The 25397-nt window shown below is 45.5% G+C and overlaps 2 protein-coding genes across 9 annotated transcripts in view; one reads left to right on the forward strand and one right to left on the reverse strand.

The window, feature by feature from the left end:
- arhgap21b (Rho GTPase activating protein 21b) overlaps nt 1-20320 on the forward strand; it is a 34978-nt gene extending 14658 nt beyond the window's left edge. The window contains exons 5-25 of one of the 8 annotated variants that reach the window (XM_056420595.1): nt 358-450; nt 1171-1249; nt 1333-1387; nt 4537-4563; nt 5877-7452; nt 9707-9853; nt 10168-10270; nt 10368-10413; nt 10970-11095; nt 11197-11496; nt 12276-12337; nt 12460-12602; nt 12692-12834; nt 13075-13233; nt 13330-13408; nt 13534-13607; nt 13712-13801; nt 13931-14095; nt 14547-14679; nt 17214-17245; nt 17364-20320. In XM_056420595.1, coding sequence (XP_056276570.1) covers nt 358-450; nt 1171-1249; nt 1333-1387; nt 4537-4563; nt 5877-7452; nt 9707-9853; nt 10168-10270; nt 10368-10413; nt 10970-11095; nt 11197-11496; nt 12276-12337; nt 12460-12602; nt 12692-12834; nt 13075-13233; nt 13330-13408; nt 13534-13607; nt 13712-13801; nt 13931-14095; nt 14547-14679; nt 17214-17245; nt 17364-18839 — 5108 coding nt within the window. In that variant the 3' untranslated portion in view covers nt 18840-20320. The remainder of the gene's footprint in view (nt 1-357; nt 451-1170; nt 1250-1332; nt 1388-4536; nt 4564-5876; nt 7453-9706; nt 9854-10167; nt 10271-10367; nt 10414-10969; nt 11096-11196; nt 11497-12275; nt 12338-12459; nt 12603-12691; nt 12835-13074; nt 13234-13329; nt 13409-13533; nt 13608-13711; nt 13802-13930; nt 14096-14546; nt 14680-17213; nt 17246-17363) is intronic. The other 7 variants (XM_056420597.1, XM_056420598.1, XM_056420600.1 and 4 more) reach the window with 7 other exon arrangements.
- An 820-nt stretch (nt 20321-21140) lies between these two features.
- LOC130198546 (dipeptidyl aminopeptidase-like protein 6) overlaps nt 21141-25397 on the reverse strand; it is a 69488-nt gene continuing 65231 nt past the window's right edge. Inside the window, exons 20-26 of the mRNA XM_056421739.1 lie at nt 25070-25264; nt 24931-24985; nt 24546-24642; nt 24377-24432; nt 24208-24280; nt 24037-24110; nt 21141-22358 (exon numbers count right to left, since the gene is read on the reverse strand). Of these exons, the coding sequence (XP_056277714.1) occupies nt 22206-22358; nt 24037-24110; nt 24208-24280; nt 24377-24432; nt 24546-24642; nt 24931-24985; nt 25070-25264 (703 nt within the window). The 3' untranslated portion in view covers nt 21141-22205. The remainder of the gene's footprint in view (nt 22359-24036; nt 24111-24207; nt 24281-24376; nt 24433-24545; nt 24643-24930; nt 24986-25069; nt 25265-25397) is intronic.

Raw genomic sequence — 25397 nt, forward strand, 5'->3', positions numbered from 1 at the left:
TAGCAGCACAAGAATAAAAAATAAAATATAAAATACAGGGATGAACGATAAAGGAGTATACAAAGTAAAATATAAAATAAAATATATATGTATATATATAACATATATGCATACACAATACTAATGACAAATTAAATTAAATATAAAAATATTAAATATAGACAGTGTGCAAAATGCAAAGTGTGTGTATGTGTGTCGTGTAAATGAAATGTGTGTGTATGTGTGTAGTGTAAATAAATGAAATGTGTGAAGTGCAGATCAACATAGTGTGGATATGAAGTTATTATTGTAGTTATTGCATGTCTTTGTATTATGTGATTGTTGTGTCATACGTCCCAACCTGCTTCAATTCATCAGGGAGGCAACGGAATAAGCTCGAACCGATGGACACCATCTTCGTGAAGCAAGTCAAGGAAGGAGGCCCCGGCCACGGAGCTGGGCTTTGCACAGGTAATGAGCAATCGTCAAACAATCGCTCTCCTCCATGTCCCAACGCCTCGCAGAGATTGATTGGGAGTGTAAGTACTCATAAGCCATGACACCACAAGAACCCAGGCGTGGTCCTGTAACGGATGTCCCACAGACCACAGAGCTTTCCTTCTTAAGTAATTGCACTGACGTTTTTCAGTGTTGGAAGCAAAGCGATAAAAATGCAAGCAGTGCAGTTTTCCGTGGTGACCCGATGGTGTGAAGAACAACAGAAAGTGCTCCTTTCTGAGCCTCTTTGAAGACACACCAGTGAGGTTGTGCATTAGTTGTGAACCCTAAGCATAGTTACTGTAACAACAGCGACTCAACATCAGGTGACTCGTTTTATTGAGATCGAAGTACGATTTTACCAACGGGATGAAGGATAAGTTGAGCACTGAATGTAATTGTCCTGACTGACAATACTTTGGACGATGTCGGTCGTCTCTTGTGTTCTTTATTTATGTTTTCAACTTTGTTCGTGCGTGTCTGCTGTTGTTTTTGAAGTCTGTTTTTTTGTGTTTCGCTTGTCTGAAACTTTTACACTGCCATCTTGGCCAGGACTCTCTTGTAATTAAGATTCAAAATCTCACTGTGATTGTACCGGCATATAAACAAAATGTGGGAAAGCTTTATTAACAACCCCCCCCTCTCTCTCTCTTTTACTGACTTCACTACTGCTGTTTTTTGAACGCCTATTAGGGGATCGAATAGTGAAGGTGAATGGAGCAAGCATCATTGGGAAAGCCTACTGTGAGGTTATATCCTTGATCCAAGACAGGTGAGGTTTGATCTTCATTTGTATGGATGCGTCTGGTCGGTCTGTATTTTCACTGTTTTAAATCTCCTTTTGTTCTTCAACAGTGGTGACTTTCTAGAACTTTGTGTGATGCCAAAAGATGAGGATATACTGCAACTGGTACGTTTCTCAATCCTATTGACTTAATGGGGTTCACTTCATGTTACCTTTTTTTATTTTTAAACAAAGCTCAGCCGTGAAAGTTTTTTTTCTCTCCATTTTTAGTTTTGTCATAGCTGCTCTATTTTACAGAGTTCATGTTGGGACATAATTCATGAGATGCAGGAAGCCTGCATATCCCATCAGACCTTTTCTATCTAGGTATCCTAATCAGGCCAGAGCGGCCTCTCTAATCTGTCCTCAAACTGCTGCTGACATTACTGCCAAAATGGCCTAATTGGATTGGCAGATTTAGCATTATCTAACTTACATATACATACATATCAAGGAGTGTTATACACAGCTCCATCTCTATAGATGATGGCACTAAGGTAATTGCTAATTTACCTACAAATTGTCTTCAAACTGAGGTTTACAGAAAACGGGCTCGCATCAAACAGTTAGGTTGTAGAAAACTACCTGTGCTCATTACTCAACTGCTGCATCCTCAACTCCTCAACGCTCTTAGGCCATATTGATCACTGCCACACATGCTGAACTACATGGGACAGCCTAAGTGGGTTGTTACCTGTGGCAGACTAACGGCCATGAAAAGAAGCAACCGCATTTGAAGGCTGGCTGTTTTCTGAGGTCTCTGATGGCTTTCAGAGACCTCTGGGGGATGTAGACCATCAACCACCCAGATGCACCCGCCTTACCATATCTAAGTTAGTAATGAACCGGGTATATGACTGCTGGTGTTTGTGAGACATATTGTAGATTGTAGAATTTAAGAGAAGTGGAAATGACACTAAAGGTGGCTGAAGGTTTGCAAATTAAAATATTGAATATTCAATTATTAAACTAAAAGGCTCTAGATCATTCATTACATTACATGTCATTTGGCTGATGCTTTTATCCAAAGCGACTTACAATCCTGTTACATTCATTCACTGTAGACGCAGCTACAGGGAGCAACTCAGGGTTAAGTGTCTTGCTCAAGGACACATCAACTAGGGCGGGGATTGAACCTCCAACCCCCTGATTGAAAGACGGAACTGCTACCCACTCACCCATAGTCACCCATATCGGAGAAACATAAATTTAATTAAAGAAATATTCGATTTTAGGTCGAAACTAAATTGTGTAAATGTAAATATTGTGGATTGAGATCCTTGGGGATAAGAACAAAGTCTTTAAAAAAAATTTGCTATATGATATTTTAATTTTTTATTTCTTTTGGCTTTCTTACATCCTCTAGTTAATGATGTGTCTTTCTGGTGAAGCCATACACAAGTATTGTCACCCAAATATTTCCAGTGCCTAGATGAGCCTTCATACCGTGTGAACTTTTGATCTTATCATTAACCCTTTATGCATACAGCGGTTCGCAGACACTTTGCATTCTGCACATTGAGAGCGAGGCGAAGACGCACTTATCGTTCCATATCTAAAGCACACAACATTAAGTGCTTTGTCAGGATGCTCAGGAATCTTCTCCCATGGGCTCATTATTATCCGACAGCCTGTTTATGATTTATGTAATGTTAGCTCGGCTGTTTGCTGAACCGTAAATATTCCCTTGTTGATACTTAATGTCCAGATTGAATCCTCATATTTAACCTGATAGGAAAATGTCAATTGGAGAAGAATGGCATCCAGAATTACAATATCGATATCCACTGTTGTTACAACCGGTTACCTCCCTCTTTAAGTGCCACATCCTCCGAAACATATGCAAGCAGTCATTTCACCAAAACATTTTAAACATGATGTCAAGGCTCTTTTTATTATTTAAATAACATTATATCATAAGTCAATTAAAATTAAACTCGTCACACACAAAAAAAAAAAAGAATTGCTCGCATCCACTTATCGCCTCTTAACCCTCCTGTACCTTTACATTTACTAACATATTTTACCCTCTGGGTCAATTTGACCCCAGCAATTAAAACCTCCAGAAAATTATTAGAATTAAGATTGTTTCCCAAGTTTAAGTGTGAGGTACTTTATGTTTGTTTGTTGACTACCTAAATAGCCATTTAAATATATAAAAAAGTTGATATTTCTTATATGTTTGACACAGTGAAAAACAGCCTGGGGTCAATTTGACCCCAAAGAACACCGACGTTAAAAATTGAATGGGGTCAAATTGACCCGAAAGGTAACAGGAGGGTTAAGTATATTATTCTAGTGATATTTCCCCTCTGATAACCAATTGACTGTTAGTCCAGCCCTCTCCCCTGTAACCCCCCCCCCCCCCCCCCTCTCTCTCTTCCTTGCCATTTTACCTCTAACCAGTGTAGTAAAAACACTGGCCGCTGCGTTGCATCATCAATGGCCAGCAGCCACACGCAACAAATATCTATTAATGTCGGCAGGCGAACTGATGAGGGCCGTCCGTAAGAACAAGAGGATGAGCGGTGATGCGAGCCGGATGACATTACACTGTAGGAGGCAGCACACACTTACTGCTTGGAGACAGGCAGCAGTTGCTTGCAAAGAGACGGAGAGGGTGTACGTTCAGGGAGCAGAAAAAGGAGGGAACTGAACGCCGGGAAATCGGAGGAAATACTGAGCGGGGGGGAGAGAAAAAGGAACAGCATGAATGATGAGCTAAAAACAGCAGATGAAATCAGCTGACTGTCCTGTGTTAAAACAGGTTGATTCTCAGGGAAAAGGAGCGAGGAGGAAGGAGTGGGAGGAGGAGCTGTACCATCAGAGCTGAATGTATAATCAGCAGCTGCTGCTTCTGTCATGTGAGCAATAGCAGAGGGAGGGAGGGAGGCAGAGAGAGAGAGAGAGAGAGAGAGAGGGACATAGACTGGAGGCACCTTGTTCAGTTCGCGTAATATTCTGGCTGAAGGTGGATAAAACCATGGAGACTTGACAGCATCATGAGAGGCAAGCTTTTGGTCCTGTCACCTCACACAGGGTAGACTGGCACATGCAGGTCGTAGCCTGGCAACCCCAGGCTACATCCCTGCTTCTTCACCCTCTCTGTTGCTGCTGCAGCTCTCGTATATTTTTAGCATGTGAAGCACAGTCACTGCTGTGGCTGTTTAAAAAAATATATATCATGTGGGCATTTGGATCTGTCGGCATTTTGTTCTCTTCCACCCCTTCTCCCTTGATTTCTTGACACTGGTTTTCACACGCTGTAACGGCAGCCGTTTTCTCTGGAAACTACGAATCCGGTAAGCAAGCAGCAGACTTGGTACCTTTTTGATGTTGACATGATGTGCGTGCCGTCTCGTTTTGCATCTGTCATGCATGTCAGCATTGTCATTCCGAGATGTGCTCTTCAGGTTTTACGTTATTGCTGTTTAGTTGCCGTGGTTGACCGTCAGCTCTGTGTTGGTGGCGCGAGTGTGTAGAGTGAAGAAATGGCTGATGCACTCTTCCTGCAGTACCTGTTAGATTGAGTCGTCCAGTTGGCATCCAGCTGGCATCTCAGTAAAGCCTCGCCCCTTCTTCATCCTGCATGCCAGATGTCATTAGCGTGATAAAGGCCACTGACCTCTGAACTCTCTTGCACACTCATGCTTAAAAGGGGAGTGACAGAGTCTGCCACTGATTGCTGTGGCACCAACATAGCTTTATGTAAGATTGTAATTTGACGCCAGGTAGCAGGATCAAAGTCCTCCTACCGTTTACACGTCTTTTTGCTTGTTGTATGAACAGTGTGTTACGAGGAGCAGATTGTTGTGAGGCTAACACGCCCACAGAAAGCTTGAGCTTGAATGTGTATGTAATGAGAATGATTTAAGGAGTACTTGCAATACAATAGTGTAGGCTATCAAACCTTTGGGGAGCAGGCAGACTAAATATAGCATTTTTTCTATGATGGATGGACGACCTGTATCTCTGAGGTTACAGTCCATCAAATCTCAGGTGGGAAAATGAAGACGCTGGTCATCATCTATGTAATTGTTTGACTGTATATCTTTATGTTATGTTTGTTCAAATGTGATAGTTTGAGCTTTATCTTACAGGCATTGATTGTTATGCAACCTTTGCTGAAAATGTCACAATGAAGGCTAAGTATTGAATGTAGTACAAATAAACACCATTCCACGTTTATCTTATGGTGTTTGTAGTTGTAAGTAAGGTTAACTTCTTCCAGACATCTTTTTTTCATGTTGAGCATCACGGTTGTTTTGGAGCAAAGGACCACCTGCTGTCCCATAAATCATATTGTTTTCAGTACCATTTCTCTTTTGGAAATACATATTCTCTCCATTGGCGTATATCGTGTGCTATCGTCTGCAACATTACCGTGAGAACTCTGAATATGGAGCAGATGAAGACCACTGACACCCATGAACTGCTAACGCCCCCGCTCACTCTGCAACATGCACCGCCCACTCTCAGGCATCCAGTTGCAATTGTAATATCACGCTTGACTTCTCTGGAAGCATCTAGTCGCACACTGTTGAATATTACACACACTTGCCGATGCGGCCTGTATTGTATCTATCGTAACACTGCTCTGTTGCTCTGTCTCTAGGCCTACTCCCAGGATGCTTACCTCCGTTGCCGCAGCAGCTACAGTGGAAATGCCCGTCACATTCCTGAGCCGCCCCCGGTATGCTACCCCCGAGTAGACTGTAAGCCTCCGGGCATGGCCCAGGCGACAGACGGAGCAGGGCAGGTCTGCCGTGGGCCATCGGCACCTCCTGATCATGGGTACCGCAAGGAGATCACGGTGCCCCCATCCCCTCCTCCTCCTCAATCATATCCAAAAAGCCAGATGGCGGTGTGCATGCGCAACGACAGCGTGCGGACTGTGGTGGTTCCTCCTGACTCAGCCCAAATCGGGCGCATGGGTCCAACACATAGGATAGATTATATGGACCCTGTGTTTGCCAGAGGAAGGCCTGGGTCACTGGCCCAGTATCCTCAACCTCGAAAGGCTGATGGGCATCCCAGTGGTCCAGGAATGGTCCAATATGGAGGTCAGCAACCTCACTACCCAGGCAACAATCAAAACATTGATTGGCGCACTTATCAAACGTACAGGGAGTACATTGACAACAAAGGAATCCATTCCCATGGTAGTCGGACTATCCAGGAGAGATTGGACAATTTGCGAGCATCCAGTCAGACCGCCTTTGGTGCTACTCATCACATTCCCCGGGGAGACTGGGGCCCAAAGGGGCTACGACGGAGGAGTACTTCCCATGAACGGTCATACCAAGGACCGCCACCCAACTTTCAGATTGCCCCACGCAGTGCTTCGCAGGACCGCGTGAGCGGTGCAGAGAGAATGGGCCAGACCAGGAACTGGCCTCCTCGAAGTGCGTCGCAGGACGGCCTGATGCACAAAGCGAGGGCTCACTCGACAGATTACGTTGACCCTGGAGAGCTGCCTCGGCACAATGAGAGGAGAGGAGGGTACGTAAGGGCCGACCAAGGTACGAGGCCCAGCAGACCGTCTGTCCCCAGACACGCCATGCCCCACAGACCCTCTGCTGGATACAGCGGTGGCATGAGGGGGCCACCCAACCCTTCTCTTTACTCTAAAGGACCAGATTCCCTTCAGGCCCGCTCCTCGCCCATGCTCTTAGACAGACACTCACATTATGTAAAGAACACAGGGGCTGAACATTCTCATATTGACCAAAGAGTTGCAGTCAAAGGACAACATGCAACTCGCACTACCCAACAAGGCCAGAGCCGGCTCAGGGCTGAAATCATGCAGGCTGTTGAGGCAGGTATAGATACAGCCTTGTTGGAGCACAGGTCTTCTTCGTGCTCCACCCCGAAACGCATGCCTCAGAGGCCGAGCATCCTCAAGCCACCCCATGCAGTCCCGCAGAGTCAGGTGAATGGGCGAAGCCCCTCGGAGGGTGGCGTCATCCTCAGGGAGAAGCCCCCTCCTGGAAAGAACCCCAGCCCTTTGCGGCATCACTCCTACATCCTGGCGGTGAACGACGACGGACCGGATTCCACGGCAGACGCAGCGGCGTGCTGGCTCCCCAACGACGCACGCCGAGAGATACGCATGCGCCGCCTCGAGGAACAATGTCACACCTCCTGCTCCAGCAACCTGGACGAGTCTCTGGACTCCATCCCATTCATCGGTAAGAGAATGATCAGTCGTAAGCCTCGCCCGCCCCAAAGTTGCCATGGCAACGGCAGCAGGCAGTAGTAACATGAGGCAGACCGGTTGAAAGGGCTTCCACCATAGGTGATATGAATCCGTTTGCACTGCGGGAACGCAGTCAGCTAGAGTTTCATTGTTAATCTGATTTTTAGTTTTATTGGTTTGTATATACAGCGCTGGGAATATACTAATGGCATGTCTTCGTGGGAAGATATTATTAATTAGATTTTGTGGCATACAGTAAGGTTTGTGGTATAGGGCAGAGTGAAGGATGGCTTTAGCCTTTTGGAATATATTGAATTTCTCCTCTTAATATATTGTTTTCGCTCCTCAGGATGGATTGCATTATGGTTCAGTAGTCCCATAATACATTTCCTGGAGATTGACTAGTTGCGTGCGTCATCAGTGTTTTGAAAAGCAGTAAAAAATAAAAATAATATATATATTTTATTAAACTCATACCCATTCTGAATTTCTAAGAATGTTTTGCTTTCTGCGGATTGTGTATCAGCTTTTGAAAATGGCACCAAGCATATTTCTAAATATATATTTAGAAATTACTGCCAAGAGTTTTTAGTCTTGTTTTAGAGAAATGTTAAATATTTCAGCAATGAGAAGAAAAAAGAATACAATCTTCAGGATTCCCCATCATGTTTCTTGGTTTTCCTTGATGAGCATAAAGCTATCGTGATGTCAGGATGTCTGTCGATCTGCCTGTCTTCTTGTGTTTCTTAGCGAACATCATTTAGTAAAATGGAAAAGTAAAGACTCTGTGAGAGTGGATGTGCTGTTATTACAGTTCATTAATAATTCAATAACAGTTTAATAACAGTTACTTTTATGAGCTACGTTATTTACAGTTCATTTTGGCAGCATATCAGTCAGCATATCTGTCGTCGGTGGTTTTAAGTATAGCTGATCTACGTTTTTTCTTTCTTTAGCAATGACATGAAGGAAACATTACATACTTAGAGGGAGGTGGATGAAATGGGTCACAGGCAGTGGCGAGTTAGTTTCTGAGTTGGAGTTAAATTAGGGTCTCTAGAATCAGTGCAGTGAAAAATACATCTAGCATTTGGTGCTAGTTACGTAAAAGTGCTTCCTACTGCAACAACTCTAAAACTAGTTGTTTTTTATTATTGTATGATTCACGCCGTTTAATTAGGTAGCGTGTCGGCTGGAGGAATTGTAGATTATAAGACACCCACAGTACAGAGCTAAGTGAGAGGTCACTGCACAACACCGTGGCGTACCAACGGAGTTTCCGCAGTTCCTTTTCGGTTCATGTAATGTCGGCCAGGTGCAGGTGCAGACAAAGCAGGCTGTGACAGTGATGATGCCGCAACACCGCCATTCTGGGACTGGTGCCCCGGCCCAAGAGAACAGTGCCCATACTGTGTAAGCGGCCGGGCCTCCATCAATGGCCTGTTTGAAAGGCCTCTGTTCCCGGCCTCAGTCATGTGGGGTAATTTGGTCCAATTGCGGAATCATTTTATTCAGCTCGTCTCAAGGCAGTTCATATACCTTCTATCTTCTTTCGATGCAATGGCGGGTATCTTTCACTCTATTTTACTTAATAATTTGATGGCTATGTAGTCGAATTGTAGATACATTTTCTGACCTTTTTTAGTAGCGTGAGACTTTTGTAGGACGAGTCTTCGTCGTGTCGCCGATGAACCCCTCGAGTGTTTCAATAAACCTGAAGAAACCTGTTTACAGTACTGTATAGTAGTCTTATATTTTGGAGACTTTGAAGTTACTAAATAATGAATATCAACAATGGGAAGAACTTAATGGTCGCCTAACAGACCTAGTTGGGGAGATGGTGGCATCCTTTTTCCTTTGCCCCGTTTCAAAGTTGGGTGCAGGCTGGAACTGGGACAGTTGCTTTTAAATTTAGCTCAAAAAGCCCCTCGGCTGCAGAGAGCAGCTTTGTACTCTGAGCTGTTTCAGGCTTGGCGTGCCAGAAGTGGGCGGCAGTCCTCAAGTGTTAAGATCTTCCCTTTCCCACAAGAAACGTGTCAAAAGACGATCTGTTCCGACTCTCAGCTGTGGTGTGGCGTGGAAACCATGAGTCACGGAGAGTTTGACATTTTTCCCAAATCCCACAGACGACGGCTAACAAAGTTTGTCTTTGATGGGCAAGATAAAATAGTCAACAATCCTATAGAGCAGAAATATGATGAGTTAAATGTGTGACAAAAGCTGTATTTCATTTTGAATGGTCATAGATGAGCCAATAAGCCCCAGTGTGGACCGGGATGCCCCTCCGATCCCGCCCTCCGCGGTGATATCTGTGGCACCATCCATAGCAACAGGTCCTTCCAGCCCAGGATCACCATGCCCTCCGATTCGTCGTCAGCTGTCACATGACCAAGGTAAACGGCATTGGGTTGGTGGGGTGACGTGTGCGCGTGTCGGTCAAGGCTTGCTTGGCTTCGCGGGATCCATTTGGAAAGATCAAATTTGATTGGACACTGTTTTATTTTTATCACACAATTATCAAAATGTAATTTCTTTCATTCGCTTGCATTTTAATCAGCAAACCATTTTAGTTTTAGCTTTTGACATGTAGTGTTACGTAACCCATTTAAGTAATTTATTTAGGCACTTGAAATACCATTTTGTTATAAATGTGGCAACACTTATAACCTGGGTCATAAATGACACACAACACCATGTCCCTGCACAGAGTCCCTGAGAAGTGCTCTGCTGGAGTCTGACGCCGCCAGCAAAACAGAGCGGTCCAAATCTTACGACGAGGGCCTGGATAACTACCAGGAGGAGGGAAGACGGTGAGCGCATCCTAGCTTTCGGTTAACGCTTCAGTCTATTCTCATTATTATTCGGACACGGATCTGAAATCTACATTTCTTTACCTTTCTTCTTTAGGAGGTCTTCCAGTAAGAACGTGCCCGGTCTCAGGGGCCTGAAGAAGGTGAGGAAATGCCGGGTTACTTAAAACATGCAAGATTCTCTTATGTCGGCCCAACATTACCAAGCATTGAAATGCATCTGGATTAAACAGATGGGAATCTAAAAACAAGTTTGCAAATAGAAATGCATCTGTGATGGCACCAAAGATAGATTGCATTTATGTAAAGCTTTACTTTTCCAATAAAGAGAACAAACGGCATAAAAATAACCAAGGAAGTAAATACTGTAAGAGACAATCAGATTGCTTTTCAAATGCCAAATCAATATTTTAGCAATGTTCATGTGAACAAATGCAAAACAAGTTAACGTATCAAACTTGTGAGTTCATACATTTAGCTCTTTTTTTATTTGGGGTGGTTATTGTCAGACAAGCTTTGAGGCGTTCTATATTTCCCTTCACTGGCTTCCGTGGGAAGTGTTTTGAGGGACACAAATGTTATCGCTATGTCCCGGTGACCAGCAGATTGATTTGCCTCGAGATCCTGTTTCATAACATGTTCCATGTCACACTCGACTCTCCGTTATTAATGACAGAAATACAAATTTCACATTTGCAGGCTTTGGATGGACACAAATCTCCTGGAGATTCTGGATCTCAAAGGGATTCTTCTTCAGATATCTATGCCAATTCTTCCAAAGAAGGGTTACTCACTTTGAGGCAACTTGGTACAGATAAAAACAAGGTATGCCTGCAAACCTGTGCCTTAAATTAACAACCATACATATATATATCACTGATGCTTTGATGTGTAAGTGTTTCTCTCTTGTCTCCCCATCTCTGTAGCGTGTCAGTGGAGGAATGAGATCATGGAAACTGATGTATGCTGTTTTACAAGGTCACACTCTAAGCCTCTACAAAGACAGGAAGGATGCACTGTCGCATGCTTCGACGCCATCTGACGAGGACCCGCTGCGAGTCAGCATCACGGCCTGTCTGGTCGACATCTCCTACAGCGACACGAGACGCAAGAATGTGCTGCGACTCACCACCTCAGACTGCGAGTACTTGTTCCAGGCGGAAGGGAGGGAAGACATGCTGTCTTGGATCCGGGTCATTCAGGAAAACAGTAACCCAGATGAAGAGGTGTGTTTCAGCATGACTCATCATAGTGTGTGGCCAAATCAAGATTATGCCCAAATTGTGATCTCACTTCCAGCTAAAATGATGTCAGACGGCCTAAAGTTCCCCAATGACAGGGACACAGGTCGTCAACCCTCCCAGTACAAGCTCAGCAGGGCAGAGTTGTTGGTTGTTTACAGTAAAAGTACGCAACCAGACTTGATTATAGGTCAGAAAGAAACCCACACGACAAAGTGAACATGATACATATAATTCAAAGGGGGTGTCAGTGAGATGGAGAAGATTACAGCTTTTATTAAAACGCCTTACAAAAGCTAAAATAAGGTGTCATTGGAAACTTATTTGGCCTGGGTAGAAGAAAACACACTTCTAGGGGCGTGAGAGGGACATTTCAGTCTGAGCCAATCAGTGAGCTGCCTTTCAGCAAGATCTCATTAACTGATGCCCGCCGGCAAACATGGATTCCAATATTTGTGATTGAGATCTGGCAGCACATTAAAAGGCAGGGTTGGACATGTTTTAATCAAGCGGACATATTGTGATACTTGTTAACTGTATAAACTGCCCCGACTGGCTGTCTGCAGCCTCCTGTCAGATTTTTGATTTACTTTTTAGTCCGTTAGACATCCACCACGCCCACTATAGAAACTATTGTGGTTGTATTTACAAGCAATACCGATTGCTGAACAAATGTTCACTTATATAAGAAATAAAGTTAAACCTGCTTTTCACTATTTTTTAATTTAATGACCGTCCTTGATGTATTTCTGCTGTGATTACAGAACGCTGCTGTCACAAGTCAGGACTTGATCAGTCGAAAGATCAAGGAATACAACATGATGAGGTATTCAGGACTCCACATCGCCCCCTGGGGCTCGACCGTAGTACTCCGACCACACGTCGACACATTTTAACTGAACCCAATGTTAATATTTGTGTATTTGTTTTGCCATTTGTGTGGATCAGTACACCCAGCAACAGGTCTGAACCGTCCCCAAAAGCTTCCCGTCAATCCCTCAGTATCAAACAAGCCTTCCTGGGAGGTAAATCAGAAGGCAAGTTCCACAGCCCTCATTCCCCCAAAACAGGAGAGGATAGTTGGATGAGAGGTATAGACGCCAGCTCCATTTAGTGTGCTCAGAGGGGCATGTCTCATCTCTCGTGGTCTCATTTATTATGCCTTTATTTGCCCTGTCAGATGACTCCAGCCCACCACGGGACAGAGGTGCGTGGAAAATCGGCATTGCCGGGATCATGAGGAAGCCCTTCGAAAAGAAGACTCCCGCCGGGGTCACGTTCGGCGTGCGGCTTGACGACTGTCCAGCTGCACCAACCAACCGGGTGATTCTCAACCTCTCTTTCTGTGTTTTGAGAATAGAAGTATCTTCGGTTTAAGATTCAGATGATGTTAAAAAGCAGGTTGAAATATTTATTTTGCATCAACCCAGCCACCAAATAATTAACACAGAACTGCGTGCACATCACATCTGTGCTCATCCAATCAGTTTGTAGTCGTTGTTTTTCATTCAACGTAATCCGTGATTTGCGCTGTCTCATGTCTTCCTGTTCTGTGCGTTGCAGTTTGTTCCTCTGATCGTGGACGTGTGCTGTAAGGTGGTGGAGGACAGAGGCCTGGACTACAAAGGAATCTACAGAGTGCCTGGCAACAACGCTGCCATCTCCAGCATGCAGGAGGAGCTCAACAGCAAAGGCATGACTGACATCGACATCGAGGACGACGTGAGTGACCGTCGGGTCGCACGGCGCAGCCGAACAACTCTGTATCTTTTAGGGACAGATCTTCAATGTAACACTCCATCTTTCACTTCTCTGCAGAAATGGCGAGACCTCAATGTCATCAGTAGTTTACTTAAGTCCTTTTTCCGAAAACTTCCAGAACCGCTGTTTACAAATGGTGAGATCCCGTGATTGCGCTGAACTTCACGGCCCAAAGAAAATTGCAAACGATAACTGGTGTAGCGTTCGATTATCTTTGTGGTGAAGGTTTGATAACGGGGTTTTTTTCTACCCTGTTCACAGAAAAGTATGGAGATTTTATTGAAGCCAACCGAACAGAAGACTCGGTGGAGAGATTAAAGGAGCTCAAGAGGCTGGTGAGTGAAGTATCTGACATGAGACACGTTCATTTGAATATCATTAAATTGAGCCTACAGTCAATCCAGCAAATCCTTTTTTTTTTTTTTGGCATTTCTTGCAGATACTAGAATTACCTGATCATCACTTTGAGACTCTGAAGTTCCTCTGTGCTCACCTCAAGAAGGTTTCTGAAAACTGTGAAAAGAACAAGGTACGGCAGAAACAGGACGTGTCAGTCTTAATGTCGTTCGGTAACCTGCAGCTGCCCTCCGTGTCAAGCCCCTGTCCCTTCTGGGGATTATTTCAATAAACCTGATGTGTCCCAACCTCATCCGTTCAGATGGAGCCTCGTAACCTGGCGATTGTGTTTGGTCCGACGCTGGTCAGAACCTCTGAGGACAACATGACCAACATGGTCAATCACATGCCTGACCAGTGCAAGATCGTGGAGCACTTTATCCAGCAATACGACTGGTTCTTCACCGACGATGGGGATGAAGACCCTGTATGCGGCCACTCTTTTTTTTCTTCGTTTCTTATTGGTTTATTTTTTATTATTTAAAATATATATATATATATACTTTATTGATAATGCACAATATGATATACAGTGATCAAATAACAAGTATTTTCATTTTTTGTGTGTTTGTTTCAGATTACAATGGTAAAGAGGAAAACAGGAAAAATAAATAAAGTTATTTTACTGGTTTATTAAAGATGAACAAGTCTTACCATATGCTGTTCATTTCATAAATATGGGTATTTAACGTTGTACCAATTAATATTTTGTGTGAGAAATGGCTCAAATGACGACGTTGGTGGAGACCAGAACAGGGTTAATTAAATTCATTCACCATTTCAATCAATGAAAGCACCTTTAGACAACGTGTTTGTTCTCCCATGTCTGTGTTCTATTCAGTCCCTTATCCTCTTTCTCTTCTCTTCTTGTTCCAACGGTGCCGCTCCCTCCTCGCGGGGCTCAGACCACGGCGGAGCAGGACAGCACGGTGCACTCTCAGCCGGTGCCCAACATCGACCACCTGCTCTTCAACATCGGGCGCACCACAGCTTCACCGGGCGAAGTCTCAGGTATGTCGGAGAGAGTTATCTCTTAGGAGCAGCATCCCCACAGCAAAGGTGTTGTCATGGCAGCAAGACTGTATTTCATTGATGTTATTCCAGTGGATTAAAGCTTAAGATGTATGTGCAGTAGATCCATTCTAAGATTAAGTGTTAAGAGCATGCCAGTTTTTGAGACGATGAACATCATGCCTATTGTCAATAATTGTAAATGCTTTGAGCAAAAATAAGTCTTCCAAATTGTATTTATGTTTAATTTTTCAGTAAATACACTTTGTGTTTTAATCATTTGGGGGGGAAAAGTTTTTAAAATCCCTTCCAGTACGTTATATTTGTTTGTTTTTGGATAGAAGTCTTTTTTGTTTTGCTGTTGACGTTTTTTTGCCCAAAGAGATACAAAATTGTCCTCAAGTTTTATTTTTGTTCATTTCTTTGCTTTACTCTTTATTTCCTCTTGCTCAAGTCATTTTTTCTCCCTGTGCTTTACCTGTGTTGAGACGACGACTCCTTTTCTTTCAGTTCTTTTCTTCCCCTCCTCCTCGTCTCTCACATAATCCCGGCATGTTCTTTCCCAAAGAATATCTAACAAACCAAAAGAAACAATGGACGTTTTAACCCTTCTGACCTTTGCCCTTCTGTGTGTAGTGTGTTGTTTCTCTCCCTTATTCCTGTCCAGCACTCACACATTACCCACTCTTGACACAGGCCAAGTGGGCGGCGTCTATCACTCGATGATGTCACTGGTGGACTCTGTTATGTCAGTGATGGACAGCTGGGACTGTAGGAAGAAGGACGAGTGTTGTGCCCAGTGTAGCTGCCTAGTCTGCAGAAACCCGCGGCTCTTTTAAATTTGGGCGGAAAAGGAGGAAAAAAGATAAAAAAGAAAGAAAGAGAAGTCGATGTTTGTCATTTTTCCTGTGGTGTGCACGTCTCATATTTAAACCAATACCCTAAACTGAGGGGATCCAGAGCGATGCTGCTGTACTTTCTCTGAAAGCCCTTCTGCTGTCTCTTGTTGTCTCTAAAGCTGATCGCGAGGACAAGTAGCATGGTACGGTCAACCTCAGGTTCTCTCCCGGTCATGTACTCTGTCATGATGTCTGAGGGCGGGGTCGTAGCGGTGGGACTGACCTGGATGTTTCCCAGCACACACACGTGTTGACACTCAAACAAACCCACACACACAACCAACACACACGTAGTGACTTGTCGATGCAGAGACACACGCGCAGCGGACCAGTTCACCAGCATGTGGATGTCGTGGTATTCGCCGCGGCGCGTACTTTCCTTTTGTTTCAGACGCTTCCTCGTGTGTCTTCTTCTTTGTTTTGTTGTCTGTGATGTCTTTTTTTCAAAAATCTTTGTCTCCATGCAACCGCAGACAAATAGTCCCACATACGCCCCTCTTTGAAAAAGATGTGCAACGCCTCCTCCATCGGGGGCGCACATGTCCCTCACACCGTCTCCCGACGCGCGACACACATCGCGCACCTCCAGGGTTTTTTTTCCATAAATAATGGAGGCTATGCTTGAGGAAATCATTTTGCTTCCACTTTAGATTGAAATAGATATTCGTGCACGTCGGGCTGTTGAGTGATCAGCAGCTGGCCGCTCTGTCCATTCGCGCACCTCACAGTTGCGTATTGATCAGACAAGAAGACACCTTATCAAGTCGATTACTATTGATCAAAACAGAACGAGGGTTCGGCTGTAGCCTCCTTGAAACATACTATTGACAACATATTCGCTGACGTGCACGTGATGAACACAGGTTGTTTTGTTTTTTGTTTTTCATCGCAGACTTTTTTTTGCCTTTGGCGCTCGGGAAAACGGCTTAGTGCAGGAAAAACCCTGACCTCCTGAACTTCTCCGTTTCCCGTCACCATTCGGCCAATCAGTGTGTGTGTGTTTCCTCTTCTTGCAAAGGGAGACAAAGTTTTGTGAACTCTTTGATTTGCCTGTTTTTTTTTACGTCGTTGAGACTGCCAGGTCACATGTTAGAGGGCACCGCAGGAGTTAATCCAGCTCGGAGTAAGATCCATCTCTGCGTTACACCCAGGCCTGCCCGACCAGGACACACACTCACTGACGTGTTCAGCTCAGGGCCCTCACGCCAGCGCCAGCTCATCGCTCCTTCTCGTCTGTGATGTCTTTTTGAGTTGGGGGAAGAATGCCTACAGCTGGTTGGTGGCTCCATGCGATGCTCCGTGTGCGGCGTGTTTGTCTCCGTGGTGTGCCGTCGTTCCGTCGATGACGTGAGCATGAGCTGCTTTCTGCGTCTGGGTTCCCCTCCCCCTCTTCCGCAGCTTCATCCACGTCTCCACATCCTGCTTTGTGTGGTGACTCGTCCTCCCGTCTCTCTCTCTGAGCCGAGGACATGTGTTGTCCGCTTCCATTCAGCTGCTGTCACTGTCCTCATCACGTCCGCCACGTTCTCTGTGAACACACATTTAATCTGCCCTTTCCCTTTCTTTATCTTGTTCACTGTTTTTAGCAAGTCAGGGTCGGCAGACCGTTTCTAATCGCTCTCTCCTCTGATACAGATTCAGCATGTAGTGACTCCTCCAAATCAAAGGTAAAGTCTTCCTCTTATTTGATTGGTATTATTTTTCTCCTCGCATGAATTCTTTACTCTTGTTTCATTCAAAAAGGATGCCTGAATCTTGTTCTAACGAGTGTTGGTTCTCCATCAGCAGGGCTTGTGGGGGTCGGGGAAGGATCAGTGTAGCAAAGAGATGCTGCGCTCCTCCTTCTTCGCCAGTCGCAAACGCAAGAAGCCCAAGGACAAAGCTCACCCGAGCAGTTCGGACGACGACCTGGACGCCGTGTTCACCAAGCAGGAGCTCGCCGAGGAGAGCAAGCGGCGGCCCGCGTGGTCCCCGGGCCGCCGCACCGAGGGCGAGGGGCAGACGGGTGAAACCGGCGAGAAAGACGAGCGACGGCCGGAGAAGCCCGAGAGGAAAGAGTCTCTCTCCTGCGGCCCGATGGCGCCGCCCTCTCCCTCCCCGCCTCCAGAACACATTCCCTGCGCCTCGCCGGACCTCGGCTACCGCGAGCCGACGGCCCGCCAGTCCTCTCTGTCGGACCCGCCCTCCAACTACGACGACGCGGTGTCGGACCTCGGCACGATGAACAGCACCAGCTCCCAGGCGTCGGTGCCCAGAGCGCGGCGAGGCAAGGCGGCGGCGCCGCCGGGTCCGGACGCTTGCCCCAGCGGGCCGGGAGCGGAGGTCTGCTCCATCACCTCCGACTACTCCACCACCTCCTCCATGACGTTCCTGACGGGAGCCGAACTCGGCGCCCTCGGCCCCGAGGCGCAGTCGGTGGCGGAGAGCCGGGGCGGAGACGACGCGGACGACGAGAGGAGCGAGCTCGTCGGCGAGGGGCGGCCGACGGAGACGGACAGCGAGAGCGACCTGTCGGTGTTCGCGGTCAGGAAGCCGGAGCAGCGGGAGGCTCCTCGAGCCCTCCCCTCCTCCAGACTCATCGAGGGCGACACGCTCTCCAGGAAGAAGGCCGCTCAGCAGAAAACCGTCAGCGAGTCGTCGCTGGACGCCGCGTGGAGCGAGAGAGAGTCCAGCGGGCCGCCGCGGGTGCTGGGCTCCGCCGAAGGCCGCTCCACGGGGAGCCTCAGCTCCTCGTCCCGCGGCGAGCCGGACAAGGCGGAGCCGCCGTGGAAGCTCAAGATCACCGACAGACTGAAGGTGCGCCTGCGACTGTCCGCCGACGACATGTTCGGCGTGGGCAGCCAGAGGAGCCGGTCCCCCGAGGGCCGCAGCAAGAAGAAGAACATCCGGCGCCGGCACACCATGGGCGGCCAGAGGGACTTTGCCGAGTTGTCCGTTTTGGGCGACTGGCACGTCGGCATCGGCTCCCGGTCGGAGCTGTCGGCCGTGGACCAGCTGAGGCCCAAGTGCAGCTCTCAAGACTTTTCCATTCGGGACTGGATCGTCCGCGAGCGCCACCGCACCAGCAACCCCGAGGTCAGCGTGGACCTCTCCGAACAGCAGGGGGCGCCGGGCGCCGCCGGCTCCCCGAGCCTCGCGGCCTCGTCCGCGTCCAACGGAGACGCCCCGCCGAGCAAAGACCTGAGCCTGTCGGCCACCGCTCACCCTCATAAACTCACTAATTCCCAGGTGGTCCATTCGCGCTTCTACCAATACCTGTGAGAGGTGTTGGACGTGTGTGTGTGTGTGTGTGTGTGTGTGTGTTCTCCGTCTGTGAGGTGTGTCCCGACTTGGGAGTCTCGAGTGTGCAACACTTTGATTCCTGCTTTCTCGTACTTGAGTCTGTCGGCGTAATGTGTGTTGTGTTCGAGAATGAGCATGTTGTAAAAGGAATCATTGTCTGGAGTGTGTGTGTGTGTGTGGGTCTGTAACTGATGTGCGTGCGTATGTGTGTGTGTGTGTGTGCTTCCGAAAAGAGAATTACTGCACACAGGGACCGTCGATCTTTCTCATGTATGAGGCATGAAACTAAACGGTGTTTCTACCTTCTTTTTTTAATTATTTCTCTATTTTTAAAATGAAAAATGACGATTCCGAGGACCTGTCGCTCATGAAGCAAGGAGCACGTGAAGTGTGCTGGGAGGTGTGAGCGGTCGCCCTCGAGCGGAGATTGTTTCAGAGTTTAGCGAAGTGGCTTTAAGGATGAACTGACTTAGAGAGAATAGGAAGTAGTCAAAAATAAGATTTTAGTTTTGCAGAGGAACTATTTTTGTGTAAAGAAAGTTATTATGTTCATGGTCGGCGAGTCTCTCGGTAACCAAATGAAGAATGTACAGACGTGCCGTCACACCGACTCCAAGCTTTAGAGGCTCGTGTTTCACTCTGAAGCGGACGCACCGCGGCGTCGGTACGGCCAGCGTGTGAACCGCCGACGAGCGAAGGGACTTTCCAAAGGTACGAAGGGGACGAGGAGACGAGGAGACGCTGGATTTATGCAAATAGCAACCGAGTTCCCGTTCATCCCAGCCGCGTGGCTTCAGAGCGGCGCTCGGCGTCCTCTCAGCGTCTCGAGCGTTCGCGGTTCACACATCTGGCGGCGGCCGGCGGTCGAATGCACAGAGGAAGGAAAAGTGTGAAGAAAAGGAAAATGGGTCTTGGAATCAGAAGATCTTGTTTAGTCTTTTCCCAATAGGAAGTGCCTCACAATGAATTGTTAAGGGTGCCATATTGTCTTTGTTGAGATACGAAGATGTTACTGTGAACGACATTTTTATCATGGACTCTCAGTCATTCTCGAGGTTACGTAACAAAATGTCGAGCTTCCATTCCCGAGGCATTCCACTCTGGTCTTAACATGTTTTATACTCTTTTATTTTTTTCTCTCTCCATGTTTTTTTAATTTTTATTTTAACAGAACTTGAATTTTAAATGTTTCTTGTATAAAAACAAAAAAAGTAACTTAAATGTAAATATAAATGCCATGTTTTAGCTGCTTTTCTTTTCATTTCCATCAGATTGCAACATTAAGGTTCAGTCTTGTGAGCCGGTGATGCTCACGGGGCCTGTGTGGGTGTTGTGGGCGGTTTGGTACTTCTGAGGTCCTGCACGGGGAGACGCTTCATTGAGCCGGACCGCGGACCGACGCTGTGTTCCTCTGTGCACAGACTCCTGAAACACTGGAAATAAATTTTGTCAATGGCAAATGGTTGTGTATGTTTATTTATACCCACGTTTTTTAATAGAATCGCATCAGTATATGTAAAAAACTAACTTATTTTAAAGTAGCTTGTTTGTCTTTTACTTGATATTAACGGTCCATTTCTGTTACTTAGTGTAAAACAAAAAAGGCACATTAAATATACTTTGATGCAATGTTTGAACAAATTTAAACTATAAATAAGAGGGTTGCATAGTTTTTAGGCATTTCAAGCTCATGGGACAGAATTCCATGTTATTCGGCAGCCTGGATATTAAAATATTTAATCTTGAATTGTTGTCATTAAAAAGTCATCAGTCATAAAACTATACGTTATAGTATTTCATAAAAATGTAATTCATAGAAAATGATGTCCTAACAAACTGCATGGCATGTAAAAAATCATAAAAATGTCATGGTTTGTATAGCATGCCATGAAAACATAAAAAATAGACGAGTCGTGGTTTAATGTCATTAAACTTTCATGAAAAGGGCAACGCGCGCGGCATGCCATGAGCAAATTCATAGAAGTCACAATTCAGTATTCCATTAAAAATTCCATAAAATCTTCGTATATCATGCCATAAAAATATGTCATGGTATAATTTGTTATAAACATTATAGCATGCCAATAAAAAGTAATTGTATGTCATGAAAATTCAGTTTATTGTGGCTTGCAATTATAGAGCCCTAATAAATAGTTATGCGATATAATCACATACGTTTTTTTATAGGTATCGTATGAATATTAAATAATAAAATATTTTTTTTAAAGGTAATTGTATGGCATCCGAATGTTGTAAATATTGTAAAAGAATACAACCAAACAGATTTCAAAATGTTTTATATACAAGTTGCACATACAACATAAAGACTTAAACATTATAAGATTTATACACTTTGTACATCAGCTGACTAGAAACCATGACAACACGAGCAGAAGGGAATCCGTCCATTTAACGCACAGTCATCGATAAAACAATGGAAATTCAGCATTCACTCGTTTTTAGAAGTTAAATATCAAGAACTCTTTGCAAACTAAATATTTTTTGTCCAGACACCATATGTCAAGCTTGTACTATTTTTCAGTTATTTCCATGTTTTGAGATTAAAATGTGCCATAATTTGGGATTTTAATTTACCCCTCAAGTAACTGGCTATTACTCGAGGAAAATTAAATCATCTGGTTTTGAGTCCACGGTTCAAGACAAGGCCTTTCCATATGCACTCATCGTTCAATAACAGGAACATGTCACCCACAGTAAGGCACAGCGACTAAGAGAACAGGAATTTAATTCGGGAAGAAATCCCGAGGGGGCTGTGACCCCGTGCCCTTCAGGATGGACGCTCGTCGGAGCACAACGAGAGTTAAACAGTGTGCCCTCGTTGCGTAAAGCAACTATAGGGACTAATGCAGCCACACATTCACTCAAAGACACAACACTGAACAGAGAAAGGTTCTGAGGAAGTAGCAGTCATCATACTCGTGAACAGAACCATCAGTACATTGGTTGAAAAAGGGGCCTTTGGGAAAGTTACATCTTAAAAGAAGGTATTTTGTGCTGGAAAGTGCCCAATTAATGTGCTTTGTTTTAGAATGGAGAGCCATAGCTCAGTGGGCGGCGTGGTGATCCTCTATGTGTCCGCTAGAGGGCGCGCGAGTTCATATATTCCAATAGCAGAGAGAGAGAGGGGGGCGTGGACGATTTATTTAGTCTTTCGAGCAGCCAGCACGAGGTGAGGAGGGGGGCGTGTCCCCTGGAGCGCGTGCATGTGCTGCAGCTCTAATTAGTTCGGGCAGCACGTGGTGTGGGTTGATTGGGTAAGACGGTTCCGTTGCATATTGCGCTGCGCTGCACGAGCCGGGCCCGCTCAGGGGCGCACGCGCGCGCTTAACTGTTGTCCTCGTCCTCTTCCTCTTCCTGCTGCTCCTCGGTCACGACCTCCGGCGCCCGGAAGCACACCTCGAAGAAGTTGACCAGGGATTGGCTAAGGTGCTGCCGCGTGCCGTCGCCGTGCAGGAAGTGGCCCTCGTCTGGGTAGATCTGTGCCAGGTGTTCCAGGAACGGGTTAATACACAGCTGCGCCTCACAACATGCATGATCCATGCATCTTGTGTCATGTTTTTGTTTTAACCATGTAGTTTATGAAATGGGAGAACAAGGCTGAGTATAGTATGTGTAGAACAAGTTGTCTGAGCAGGTTGAAATAAGTCATGAAAGAGACAAAGTATATTATTCTAAACAAGTCAATAAAAGCGCAGTCAAGTAAGTAAAATATATCAAATGTAATTAAAGGTTTTTAAATATGTCATACAAGTTATGCATGTTGTAATACGTGTAATAATGTAGATATAGAGTATGTTGAAACGTAGTCACCAACATGTAAATGGTATAGCAAGCCAAAAATAATTCATTATATTATACTATTGTAAAATATATGTAATAATCGGCAGATTAATCTATGATGAAAGTTTAGTCGTTAGTCGCAGCTCTAATTTAAAAGGAAACGGTCTTGGAGACGACCCAGAGACACATAGACCAGGAGACCAGGAGACCCAGAGATCCAGAGACCCAGAGACTTAGAGAACCAGAGATCCAGAGACCCAGAGACTTAGAGACCCAGAGATCCAGAGACCCAGAGACCCAGAGACCCAGAGACTTAGAGACCCAGAGATCCAGAGACCCAGAGACTTAGAGACCCAGAGATCCAGAGACCCAGAGACTTAGAGATCCAGAGACCCAGAGACCCAGAGATCCAGAGACCCAGAGACTTAGAGACCCAGAGATCCAGAGACCCAGAGACCAGGAGACTCAGAGACCGAGAGACCAGGAGACCATTAGCTGGAACCACATAATCTGTGCAGAGGTTCATCTGCTCAACTTTTAAACATGGTTAAAGGTCTCAGGAAGAACAACATGTTCATCTCCCGGGTAAACGTAATCTACCGAGACCCGGACACGATGGCGCTCCAGGAAGGCAAGTAATAGATGTTGTGGAATTGTTTTCAGTCTTTACATCTACTGCAGAAGAAATGATCACATTCCAAAATCTCCATTAGGAAATATGCCTAATGAATTCATAATTAGCCATTTAAATAGCCTATGTGAATGCTCATGAGAAGCCGTGTCGACAGCACTGCGTGGGTACGGCGGGTTTTACGGGGGATCAGCAGGTTTTTTCAAACGGCAATTAAATTTGGTTTTCTTCGGAAAACTAAATGCTATCAATAATTTATATATATATATATATAATATAGTATGCAACAATATTTAGTTATATGTAAACAGGTTGTGAATTTGGGTTATGGATACTAATAAACTAATACATCTAATAAACTAATAATATGTAACGTAATCTTTATATGCAACTGTGCAGAAATACAAGGTTTAAAAATACGATTTTGAATGTCTTGTGAATAATTCCTTCCTTTTAATAAAATGCATGTTTTTGGCATTGATTTTTTTAGTGTTTTATTGATGTTTAAATGTAGGCTATTATATTGCATGGTCGAATTTTTGAATATTAACAGCCATATTGTCCATAAAGAAAGTCTACACAGCTAGCTTTTTAGCAAACTACACTTTACATGTTTCCTCCTTAGCAAACCTAAATCTAGAGTCCTTGTTCTGTTTAAATAAGACGTCTCGCATTCAGGCTCCAACGGGGTCAAATGAAATCCTGATTCATGTGCCAGGTGCAGAGCTCATCACATCCACTCACCTGGAGGGAGTAGTTGGCCTTCTCGCTGATTAAATGATTGATGAATTTGGCCGTGTGCTGGAAGTGAACCTTTTCTGTGGTGGTGGAGAATATATAATGGGAGACGACACATTAGGGCACAACCACAGCGACGTAGTGTTTGAGAAGTAGAAACACGGAGCCGTCCGTTACCGTCGGCTGTCGGGTGGATGATCAGGTACTGCTTCTGCAGCAGCTGACCGGCTCTGTGCGCTAGATTGGCCGTCTGAAGGAAAGAGAGAGAGAGATCCACCTCACACAATGACCCTGGACTCCACATCGGTTCTCTTCGGCTAAACATCGTGAGACATTCCAACGTTACCGTGTACACTCGCGCATCCGTCTTCGAGCCGAGGTATCGCTCCGAGAATGCAGATGCTGCCATTTGGAAATAGGGAATACGTCAGAAAGGTTGTGCGGCTTCAGACACCGTCCCATGAGCGTCTTCATTTGAACACATGCATAGAAGAACAACATGTGGGAAGGTATACCGTAAAGCTCGAAATCTGTGATGGGGGAGACCGCTGTGCCACATTTAAGCTGGTTAAAGGAGCTGAGAAGCATCGTGGCTAAGTATCCTCCATAGGCCTGAACACAGAAACACACAAAGGAGTCCATTTAGTTCTGCTTCATGGTGATGAGCGGCTGGATCAACACCGGCTCATTTGATCATTTTTTAGCACATGTTCACCTGAATTACATTTTCAATTCAGTTTATTTTGCATAGCCCATTATCATAAATTACAAATGTGCCTCAGAGGGCTTTACAATCTGTACACATCGTCATCCCTGACCTTTGACCTCACATGAGATCAGGAAAAACTCCCAAACAATAGGAAAAAAACCTATCACAAGGAAAAAAGGGAAGAAACCTACCTTTCCATAAACTCCCATTCGACTCTGATCAATATAGGACTCTTTGGATATGAACCTAAAAATTAAAAGAAAGTGGGTGAGACTCGGTGTTTCGGGCCTCCTCCTCCTCGCCGTCGAGCTCTTGAAGCAGGAGTCTCACCTGAGGGCCTCCAGCTGGTCCCCCTCCTCTAGTTTCCCCAGCTGCCTCCTCACTTCGTGCAGGAGGTTGGTTCCCTGGAAGCCGCTGCCGTGGCCGTCGAAGCGAATGACGATGGTGCTGAAGCTGCTGACCAGCACCGTGGCCCAGTCCACCCGGAACTGCTCCGACACCATCTGCCCGCCAGGCGTGCCGTCCCTGTGGCGACACCACAGCCGCGGTCGGGGATTCATATTTAATGGGGGATCTTGTGAAGTGGAAGGCACGTATTTTATGTGAGGATTGTTGGAATCACAAGAGGACAAAGAGGCTGTTAACATCAAGCTGGATC

The sequence above is a fragment of the Pseudoliparis swirei genome, chromosome 8, assembly GCF_029220125.1.
Source record: "Pseudoliparis swirei isolate HS2019 ecotype Mariana Trench chromosome 8, NWPU_hadal_v1, whole genome shotgun sequence".
In the NCBI taxonomy this organism is placed as follows: Eukaryota; Metazoa; Chordata; class Actinopteri; order Perciformes; family Liparidae; genus Pseudoliparis; species Pseudoliparis swirei.